This window comes from Cygnus atratus, chromosome 1 (genome assembly GCF_013377495.2).
Source record: "Cygnus atratus isolate AKBS03 ecotype Queensland, Australia chromosome 1, CAtr_DNAZoo_HiC_assembly, whole genome shotgun sequence".
Classification (NCBI taxonomy): Eukaryota; Metazoa; Chordata; class Aves; order Anseriformes; family Anatidae; genus Cygnus; species Cygnus atratus.
The window spans coordinates 24,119,993-24,132,003 of record NC_066362.1 but is presented as its reverse complement, the minus strand read 5'-3'; the positions used below and the strand labels follow the sequence as shown (position 1 = coordinate 24,132,003).

Here is a 12,011-nt window from a genome sequence, read left to right as displayed (position 1 = left end):
TTTTCACAGTGAATGAAAAAGACCAATCCTGAAGGCTACTAAAACATATTAAGATGATAGATCAGCTTAATTTTCATGATATTTTATGCAGGAATATTTTAGGTGGGATACATTATTGCTCTTTTACTCAAAAGTTAAGAATGTACTAATATGCTATAATTTTAGCTCAGGCATAAGAGTATGTATAGACATTAGTCAGTTGAAGTTAATGACAAAACAATGTATAACGTTTAGGGAAGGTGAGAGTATGTGATAGCATTAGCTGTTCCTTCACTGCCTAAGATTGCAACTATCACCTTAAATATACAAAACTTTGTTTAGATAGTTCTTAACAATGTGTGAATTATGATTTATTTTCTACTGACAATTTCTCTGAGGCTTTTCAGAAGCAGATATTTTTGTCTTGATACATTGAAAAATGTGCCTCTGTTAATATTTTAGTGAGGGCAGCTTTTGCAATCAGCATAGTATAATTATCAACACTTTCCAATACAGCACAATATCCTTCCTTAAACCAAAGATGAGGTCAATATGGCTTCACTTGGCACTTGTAACAGGGTCGAGAACTTTGCTTCTAGCTTTGAACTCAGGAGATCTCTACCAATAATGTTCCTGTGGCTATCTGCAACAGCAATATGTAGAAAGCTCTGTCATTAACTGAACAACATTAATTAAAAATACTCAGCTATTTAGAGAGTCTTCACATCAGAGGCTTGGGGGTATGATGTTTATAAGTGAATCACTTAAAAATGAGAATACAGATTAATTTAAAGGAGGTTCACCTTCCTCTGTGTTCCATATCAATTGGAGATTATCAGCTTCCAAAAATGGAGGAAGCAAGATGCTTTGCACAAGACAGTACATGAAACTGAAAGACTAGTGAAAAATTTCTGTTTTCAGCATTGCCCAGTGAGCCTTGGAAAAGAAGATTATATTCACCTGAAGAAGAGCGATATAAACATCCAAGAATCAACTAGATTTTCCACATTTGAGAGAACACTGCTTCTCATCTGGAAGCACAAATTCACATAGCATATCAGTCCTAAAAGGTACATTTTCTTCCTTCATTATTCTGGGGAAATGGTGACTGATAACAAATGACTTCTGAATAAAAACATGCTTTGAGTATGAGACACCCACTCTCACCATTTCCATTATAGAGCACTGATATAAAAATTAGACAAATTACAAAACCAAAAGACATCTGCTGAAGTCTATGGATGCTGTATCAAACATGAGAGAGAATTTATATAAGATGCTGACAGACTGATGGAATATAACTTCCAGTGCAACACACCCTAAAGACCCTACACTGTAAGGGATCTTAGGCTCCTTCCTCCAGCTCTTGGACTGCCTGGGAACAGTTCTAAGATTAAAGCAGAAGGCCCAATTGGCAATAAAAGCAGTAAAGAAGACCTTGCACCTGCTGTTATTACAACACAGACAGAATGAAAGAGCTCCCGGGGTTGGGTGAATAAGAAGCACAGCAGAAAGAGGAAGCATCTTCAACAGCTTATAACTGATGTTCCACAAAATCCTGCTAGTAATGGTTTCATGGGAAAACCATAAAAACAAAGAAACAAACAAACAAAAACCTATAAACTATACATACGAATATATAACGCTTTTGGAAAGAGATCGAGTGGACAAAATATTTCATGTCAGATGGTGACCCTGTACACATATGCACTGAAACTTCTTACTTAAGATCTGTAATTTTAAATTAAGCCTTATTAGATATTGTTTATGAAAGATAATGGAGAAAAAAGCAAGATACAGACAACCTTACTTTAACTCTAGAGATCAGTTAGTCAGAAGAGAGGAAATATTTATTCAGTAGCTTAAAAAAAAAGATTAGAAGAGACAGAGCAATGAAATGATATTCCTTTCCTTAGTCCGACAAAGTTCCTTGCCCCAGGTTTGAAGGGTTGATTCCTCTGAACAGTCTTTTATCACTTGACACAAAGTGTAAAATTGCAATAAATGGTTCTTATCACAACATACTAGAAAAATGGAAAGAAATATATGAATGCATAACACTCTTCAAAGTTTCCATAGTTTCATTTCACTTATGTGTTCTTTTACTCCACTTTAAGATATCTCCTCCAGAGAAAACAGGAGCAAGAAGCCTGTCAGAGAGTCTACAGTGCCAAACGATGGCAAGGATCTAAGAGGAGCTCTCAAAGAGTGCAAAGCTATTGCAGAGATATCAACATTATTTCCAGTGGTGTTTACTGTGGAGGAAATGAGGACAACTCCAATGCTGGAACCCTTCTTTGCTCATTGCTAAAAACCTTTCTTCATTTTCACTACAGGATCTGTCTAAAATTAAAGCAGCTAAGAGTTTATGGAACAAATTAGAAAAATAAACAGGAGGAAGTTGCCTGGCCCAGAACTGAATTACCTATGGTTGGGTGAAAGTGCTCACCAAACTGCCTTCCTCCAGAGGAGTGGGAGGTGAAGAAGGTGAGATCAATTTAAAATTAAAAGAAGTTTCTAGGGGAGGTACGTGGAACTGCAGGCCAGTAATACATCCCAGAAAATTAGAAGAAACTATAATATAAGGATATTTAAGGATAAAATTAAAAGAAAGTTGGGTAAATATGATCTACTGTGAAGAAGTCTGTATGGTTTTGAAGACACAAGGCAGGGGCATCCTATCTTCTGATCCTGACATTCTCTAAAGGGATCAAAAACACATGGATGAGTGCAATCTGATTCATACAATGTACATGGATTTCCAAAAACCTTTTTGCCAAACATTTTTAAGGCAAGAGAGTAGGAGTAAATGGTGAATATTTGCAGTGGAGGGATGTTATCAGTAGAGTTCTGCAGTGATCCGTGCTGAGACCTGTGTTATCTTACAGTATTCATAAATGACCTGGCAAACAGCTAAAAACTGAGGTGATAGTAATTGTCGTGACAATTATGTGGAATAGCATAGAATTGCATAAGGACCTTATGAGATCAAGCAAGAATAAAACAACAAATAATGACCAAGGTATATAAATATAAGGACAAATCATTTGCTATTTAGGACAGAGATCTTAGCGTTATGATGGATAATGTCATGAAGCTGTGTTGAGTAGCAGTCAAAAAAGCAAAACATCAGGGATTAGAAAAAAAAGGATAGGGAATTAGCAGAAAATATCCATCCAGTGTAATCAATGCATAGTTCACTCATAATTATTGAATCTTAAACAGAAAAGCAACAACAGAAGGATTTTTTATGTCTCCCTTCATCTGTTCCAGTAGCAAAAGAGACTGAAATGAGATCTGTAGGAGTCAAGATCAAAACAAGAGTTCTTTATGCAGGAGAAAGCTGAGTTGTGGAACTTGCTACCAAAGGTTCTAAGAATGCAAAAGGGATACACAGATTCAGTGGTGCAAGGGACAAGTACCTCAGAGGCTTGCTCCAGGTTACCAGACAGGCATATTCTGAGCAGTAAGGAGCTGGAGACTGAAAGAGCACTAAGAGTAAATATTGCATACTCTTGCCCTTCTCTTACTCCAACCAGGTCAATGCTGCAGACAGGTGACTCACAGGCTTAGAAGAACCCTACTAAGGTAGGACTGCTCTATTCAAACACACATGCTGAAGATTTCAAAAGGAAGACAGAGAGAAACTATTTATCTTCAGTTATAAACAGACTTTTGTAGCACTACTTTCACCTTCACTTATCATATATGAACTTCCAGTATACCAGCTTTTTTTTTTTTTTCTGAATAGAAAAAGGTATAACAAGGGAATATGCTTGAATTTTGAATTTTTCAATTCAGTCTGTAACTCAGCAGGTGGAAAGAAGTCACTTTACACTTCATGTGTTACCCAACAGCATCCATTTCAGAGAAGAGGGACTGAATAGAAGTCACAGCATGAAAAGTAGACAAAAGTGAAGGTGATGGGGAAGAAACAATAGCTCCTACTTGGACTGTTTAGACTGAAATGTCGGCCTTCAGCCGTACCCTATAGTTCCTTGTTCCGCTCATTTCACTTTCATCAGAGATACACAAGTGCAGTATATGCATAACTGCACTGCGAAAAGTTCACTTGTGAACTAATGACTTTGATGGGGACCATTATAGTGGAACATTTCAGAAGACAAATGCTGCAAAGAGGAACCAAAGGAAATGCTTTTGTAAAGGTACAGCACACAACGCAGAAGCACAACCAAGGAAATCTGATTTTATTTACTAGAGGAAAAGGAATCTGTTGATTCAGAAACAAGGACATGTTTCTATTTAAACAATCAGCAAGGCCGCTCTTTTAGTAGAAGATTTTGCTGTTTGGCTATTTAATAAGAGAATGTCTCTCTTAAGAATGTCAATGTACAAAAGCAGAAATGCCATTTCTAAGTAAGCAGTTTGTTGGCATAGTCATAATGTTCTTCCCAGCAAGAAAGGGAAGGCACAAATGAGGCTTGGATTTCTCAGTCTAGGTCTCAGCACATTGTGGTCAATCCTGCATAAACATTTCTGCTCCTAAACCAACAACAGTGGCATAAGAGACATAATAAGTACCAGTATTCTTGATAACTTTGTCAGAACTTGTGAACTACAACATTGTCACAGTTAGGAAAGAAAACAGCTGGGGACTGTTCTCTGGTCCTGAGAGCAGGTGACAAGGTCTGCTGCACACAGCCTACATCAAAGCTCAGTTCAGGTCTCCTCCGCGTTAGTTATTGCCCCTGAAAATCTAGGACAACAATTCACTTTTGTGTGTTTATTCCAGGTGTTTTGAAATAAGAGCCTTTCTATTGTGTTACCATCTGCCAGAGTGGTGTTACTGAAGCATGAAACAGATTTTGAATATTTCAAGTCCTAGGGTGTGGCAAAAGAGCACAGGAGATACCTGAGGGTTCAAAATCCGCTGGAAGAATTCTGAAGAAATATGAAGGGTAGAAAGAGTCAAAGGTGATTCAGCCTTGTTGGTAGTGTCTGCTGGGAGCAGACATGCAATCCCGCAACCATGCCTGGTATCTCAGAGAATGTCTGTGACTAATGGGCAGCTGGGGTCCACTGTATGAGACCTCTTCCTCACCAGCTTTATTTAATAAATCAGATGTAGCCACTGGTGTGCCCAGCATATGTCCTGGTATGGCCCCAGGATATTTTGCAGATCTCTGATTTGTGCCTGAGTTTATCCTCATCAGGCTACCAGAAATCATGAAGGTGAGTGACACCTTTATCTAATTATTTGACTGATGTCACTAGATTGCTTGTTAGTCTAAAATTCATGTTTAAAAGAAATTGCTAATTTGAACTGTAGACACAGCTGCATTTCCACATGCTCCTCTATCACCTGACTTCATGATCATCTTCGATGATCTTTCTCAGGCTTGTGGAAGGTCCAAGATCCCTCTGTGAAGCAAAGGGGAAATATACATTGAATACATCATGCCCAGAGCATAAAGCTCTTTGTCTTTGTTATGTCGTCTTTCTAATTCTCAGCCTGACTTATAAAACTAAGATGTATAACGCCATGGATCAGCCTAGAACTTTGGCCTGTCATGCATTGTCTGCGAAATTCTTTTTTTCCCTTTTACTATTTCTTAGTGCTGCAGCAGATGAATGAGTGGATGTATTATGAGTGTATATGTGTGTCTGTCATCCTCAGTGAGTGTGTCTGCTTCTGTCCTTGACTTACTTTTCTTCTTTCTTCATGTTTCTTTTTTCTTCCTTTTTACAATATCTCAGTTCTAGTCAGACCCTCTCTGTTCAACACGTCTTTTATTCCTAAAACACTCATAATGCTATTCAGGGAGTATCTGTACAGAAGGAATAGACAGAATACAAACAGAGTGCTTACCACTGTGTAAATGATGTGCTCTCTGAGATATTTTCGTGCACTGCACGCACTGTTGTCCTTCACTTAAATTATGAAATAAAAAGAAATATATCTACTTTCCTTTTGAATTCTTGAAATAAGCTTGAGCAATTATCACTGCATGTTTGTCTTGTTAGGTTGAAACCAGTAATAAAAAGGCTAGAAACAACAAAGACTTAGACTCAATAGGAAATACGAATGTGTCAGGTTCTTCAGGAACTGACAAAAGAAGCGTGCTTTTACAGAGAATAGGTGACCAAGTAAAAGCCAGAAAATCTCCTAACTTACCAGTATGAACGTCAAGATTCTTGAGAATATTGCAGGCACATTCCAAAGCATTTAAACTTTGGATATTATAATTAAAGATTACATAATGTTAAAATCTCCCACTGCCGAACCACTCAGGTCACAAATGCCCAGATCCTGTTCTCACAGACAGCAGGCTTGACTAAGCCAATGAAGGAAACAATATTCTTTTTAAGGATTGTCCCTTCTTTATTGGCTCATGGATGAGTAAAACAGCCTCCACGACTGACTGGCTGCAAGACAAGATAAGCAAACAAGTTGGGAACAAAGCCTTTCTTTCCCCTCATCCCTACCATGGTTTGATTTTGGGGATTTACTGGAAATATCATAGGAACTGCTTTTTGGGACTGTGAGTAGCTTTTTCCCTTGTGGCAGGACTGGATCAGTTGAGAGAGGGTGATTGATTATTTTTCTTATTTTTGAACTTTAAAAACATATTTCCTATGTCACTTTACAAATCTAGTATGCACAGTAGGTTGCAAATACATGTCATCCTGTAATTTGATAGATTGCCCATCCCACTCCCCAGTGTAGTACAGGGAAGAAAGACAAGGATATACTGGAGCCAGTTCAGTGGGGAGGGCCATCACATTGGTTAGGGGAGAGAGCACTTGCTCTGTGAAGGACAGCCTGGGGGAACTGGGCTTGGTCAGCCTGGAGGACAGGTGGCACCTAGGAGGACTGAACAGCAGCTACTGGGAGGTTGTCAAGAAAATGGAGTCAAACTCTCTTCCAGTGGTGCAAGACAGGAGGATAACAGACAATGTATCCATAACTAATTGAAGTAAGACGGGTTCAAAATGGGTAAAGCCCTGACTGGATAAAGCCCTGCGCAGCCTGGTCTGACCCCACCGCTGACCCTGCTTTGAGCAAGAGGTTGTACTACAGACCTCCTGAGTTCCCTTCTACCCTCAGTTATTCCATGATTTCCTATCTCCAACACCCAGCAGAGCTAGCTCCATCACAACATGGAATAAGACATAGATGAGGCAAAGACTTCTTTTAAAGAATGTGTGCTACTGCTTCTAACGCTTAGCACAGAAAATCCACAAATTTATTTTTAACAAATCTTTCACTATCAAGAGGAAGGAAAAATCATCACAAGAGCATCACTGTGACCAGTGATCCAGCCTATTCCTTGTGTGGAAAGAATCACAGAAGCGTCCTAACTCCCCCTGGATGGGGGTCATACCACATTCCCAATATGTTTTTTCTCCTTGTAGTAGCACAGTCAGAAGAACTGAGTATTCTATGATAAGTTGCCAGCTACAGACTGTTGAAAAACTGTCAAAGCCTCCCTTATACTGCAAAATTGTTCAAAATGTTCACTGAAAACACCATTCGCTAGCACAGTACAAATGCAGAATTCAGGATGATATCCTGACTTGAATCAGTCTATAGAGCGTCCAAGAAAACACACTGCATTAAGACAGTATAAATAGAAAAGAAAAAAAATATATATATATATATTAATGTAATCTGTACACAACCCCAAAGATCCTTGAAGAAACTTTCATGAACTAATTTCTGGTGTGTGCAACTTCTCTGTCTGGTAAATACAAGAGTGTAGAAATACTTTTGCTTCATCCTAAAGTTAGCAGTAAATTACCTGTTACCATGAACATGAGAAGCACAAAATGCAAAACTGTAGTGGAGCAAGGTTGGATCGATGACAGAACCATTTTCTGAATGTTCAATCAACTCATTAAGATAGCAAAGATGTCGGTGACAGCCTCTCACTCCGTAGCGAGCACAGTATTCATCTAATACAAAGACTTGACCTGGGCTAAACCAACCCTGAAAGAGAAAGGAAAAAAACAAAACAAAACAAACAAACAAAAAAACACAAACACACACATGTTGAGATTTCTTTTCCCACTCACAACTTTTAAATCAAACAAAGAACAGAAGTATGTATTTTTATGTGCATTACATAATTTTTTTTATAGTAAAATAATTTATACCTGACTAATGCTGATAGCACTGGAAGTTAGATCCAACAATAAAACTCTTGCTGAAAGGACTAAATGTCAGGAAACTATTTGCAGTTCTGAGTTACCATGACTATGAAATACATGGTTGATCAAAACAAGGTAATAATACATCCAAAGTCCAGTACAGATTTGATGATATCATAACCTAGCTGCCTGACACAAAATAAATTAACCTTATAAAATAATCAACTTTATTAAAGTAATTAATTGCAAGCTAAGAGAGAACATTTGGGTTATGGTGAGACAAACCAACGTGGATGATTAAAATACTGTTTCTGGATGGTCAGTTCTGCGTGGCTGCAACTTTAAACTGACAGATGAAATACAATTCGACCATTACTCCATTTCTTATGTAATATGCATGCATTACTACAAGAGATACAAAGCTACGTAGTTTGTTGAAAGCCATCTGATTTAGTAAGTTGAAAATGATTTGACCTTTATTGGTAATTCGATATGCTGGGGAACTATTTTGACAGAGGGCTTCTTTGGGCACAGGCTTGATAAGACCAGAATGGCGTAACCCTGGCAAAGACATGACACCTTTGCATCCCAAAAACTGCTCTTGAGGGAACCCAGAGTGTAAAAAAAAATGGGTTCTTGATGTAGAAATGGAAAACAGAAAAGCCTTCATTACTTTGTCTTCCAATTTGAGAAAAGATGCTACAATGAGCTTCCAAAAAGCAGCAGAGAAAAAAACATAAAGCTTGGAAAACCATAGCTACTGCATAGCTGTTTTAAACAGGTGTTTTTCTTTGTTCTTTTCTTAATTGTGGTGATATTCCTCTATTATCAGTTCCGCCAAATGACTAAGAGAGATTTGGCAACACCTGAACTGAAATGTACAAATGACTTGAATAAGCAAAACAATTTTGTAAGTCATAAATTTATAGCATCAATTTAAGAACTGAAGACTATGTATCACTATTTTTTGTGAATACTTCTGCAAGCTTAGATATTTAATATTTATACAGAATAGCTGCAAAAAATGCTACCAAAAATACTTAAAATACACCTCAGTTTAAGATCATCCATATCATAACTTTACTAAAAGACTGCATGAGACAAAATTCTAAATTTTATATTCTCTCCCAACTGTAGAATTTAACATTTTCAAACAAGTTAGCAAACAAAAACATCTCAATATTATTTTATAAATTTGTTTGCTCCCAATTCATTCTTTTGATGTCAATATTTCCATTACCTTAAAAGACTTCAGATATTTCTAGAGAACACTTAGCTTTATTACAGCACCCAGGACAGTATTCAGCATTTTAAACTAATAACCAGTCATGTAGCAATGGCTTTTGTAGTTTACATAAAGTGTTTGCTGGAAAATGTGGTATTCTGCTGAAAGAAGATAGAAAGAGGATTTTATCTGAATTTCTGCAGTAATTTGTATCCTTGATGTAATAAACAATGGTCACAGTGATTGATATTCTGCCAGTATGTCATCAAAGTCATTGTCACTGATCTCTCTCTCTATTTTTATGAAAAATGTGATAGAATGTGATGTACATGACAACTTCTAGCAAATTAAAAGCAAATAATCCTTTATTAAAATTTATGTATGTTCTCATAGCAGAAAATTCTGACAAGAGTGCAATTTTTTAAAGAACTCATTATTTTAACTTCAGACTCGGTAGGAGAGCAAAAATAGGAAACTGTTTAGTGTGGTCATTTTAAATTATAAATGTAGTTTATAATGATTATAAATATAGGCCTTCCTTGCACTTGTCCAGCATAATGCTCACAAGCACACAACAACTGTATGTTACAGAGTATTAGATAACTGCATGTGTTTTTTTCAATTGGATTATTAAAAAAAAAAAAAAAGAAGAAGAAAGAAAGAAAGAACTCTCCTCTACCTAGAACGATGTGAAATTAAATTAAAGACGTTTAGGTCAGATAATAGTTGAATATAGGACTGAGCTTAATACTGATTCTTAACATTTTTATAAGTTGTATGTGTGATTAATCTATATTTTATTGAAATAAAAGAATGCACTTCTTCTAAAAATGATAAGAAATGAGCTGTTCAGGAAAAAAATCACACATATATTCATGTATTCTATTGCTACCTTGACAGCCTCAATTTTATAATTTAAAAAAAAATATATATAGTTAAATGTGCAATTTAACAAAAAATGATCACCCATTCTACTTATTAAAAGCTGAATTTAAAAAAGAACAATAAGAAATGCATCTGCTTTATGGTTGCTATAGCACTGTGTATTTCACATAACCTTTTCTAAAAGTTCCTGATTTCAAGGTTATATTAAGTGTCTTACTATATTATTATTATAAAAAAAGATTTTGACCCCAATGCACTGTTAGAAAGCTAACCATTTTCTCTCTGAGTGCCAATTACTTTGTACAGATGTACCTTCAGGCCTCTTCTTTGATTCAGTGTGCAACCCACAGACAGAAAATGAGTCCTTTAACTTTTTCTGTACATACTTACTGGCAGTATTTTAAAAAGGAAGCAACTGTCATCAAATAATCTTTTTTTTCCTTCTCCTTTTTACACTTGCAAACAATCCTAAAAAATCCCATCGTTATTTTTGTATTACATGACTAGTCAGACCAATGGAAAAAAGTAGTGAAAAAAATTTATCCTCTTTTGTTGCTGTTGGGATGGTAAAGTAAAAAAAAAAAAAAAAAAAAAAAAATGTATGCTATGAGACATTTCAGGTCCTTAGTAAGAGATCACAGTTTCAGACAGTATCAGGTGAAAAATAAAGCCTTGGGAAATTATGAGATGTGATCCACACAAAGACGTTTAACAAGTGTGTGTAATCTGATGGACTTCCACAAGATTGCTGCTGGCTTTCCCTATTGAAAATTAAACCAAAAACATCCCCATCCTCAACTTCTAACCCCATAAAGCATAGAACAGAAAGCGTTTCAAAGTAAAGGGAAACTGCAGCTACAAATGCAGAAGCATGTTATGCCAGTATCTTTTCTCTTACAGCTGTCTTTGATATAGAGATCCCCCTTCACTTGTTTTTGTTTAATAATAACACTCCCGTTTGTTTCTTGCAATTCAGGTAATACAACACATCCATATATTTATACCGCCTGTGGTCCTGCTTCCTTTCTTTTAGTATTTTTTTCTTCTTCACAGCCCATCAGAATGAAGAATTACAAGATAGGTGAAAATGTCTGACATGAGGTAACTGAATCTGTACCTTGAAATGCCTGTACAGGTGTCAGTAAATCCTACCCCAGGGGCTTTTACCATTATTAAAACTTTCTGTTTTTATTCAGACCTCCATAGAAGACATGACAAATTTCAACTGATAAAATCAGAGACAGTTTGGGTCTCTTTGCTTTCTATTGAGTGGCACAGCAGCAGTTTGCAAGTGTATAATTTTCAAATTTGAAAGCAATCGATTGGACCCTTTATTCCAACTACAACCACAGGTATTGAATGAAGGAGGAAGAAAGGACTACTTTGTAACAACTATTTCTCACTTCTTTATAGCTATCTTCTAGTCTATACTCACCAAACAAGAATAGGAGTCATTCAATCTGTGATCCAAGGTCTGCCTCTGAAGCAGTCTAAAGAGGGAAGCATGGTCAAATTTGCAGGGATTAGCAGAAATAAACTCCTCCATGCCATGTTTCTGACCACGGTCTGTATCTGTTCATACAAAGGAGAAAATGTGCAGAGCAATACATGTGAGTGTCTGTGCAGATTCACAAATACGAGCGTAACATGGTGTATAATTCTCAATACATGAAGTCTCTTGAAAAAATTGCAAAGAAATTACAATTCTTAGTTACATAAGTACAATTCTTAGTTACATAAGTAGGTGCTTGCAAGTGCCTTATTATAGAATCTTTTTTTTTTTTAATCTGACAAATAGCATTATTGAATT

The 12,011-nt window shown here is 36.5% G+C and overlaps 1 protein-coding gene across 12 annotated transcripts in view; it reads right to left on the bottom strand.

The window, feature by feature from the left end:
* The window catches only part of CADPS2 (calcium dependent secretion activator 2), a 312,131-nt gene that overhangs the window by 93,961 nt on the left and 206,159 nt on the right, over nt 1–12,011 (bottom strand). For all 12 annotated transcript variants that reach the window (XM_035559395.1, XM_035559401.1, XM_035559404.1 and 9 more), the window contains 2 exons: nt 11,637–11,773; nt 7,743–7,930 (listed from right to left, as the gene is read on the bottom strand). In XM_035559395.1, coding sequence (XP_035415288.1) covers nt 7,743–7,930; nt 11,637–11,773 — 325 coding nt within the window. The remainder of the gene's footprint in view (nt 1–7,742; nt 7,931–11,636; nt 11,774–12,011) is intronic.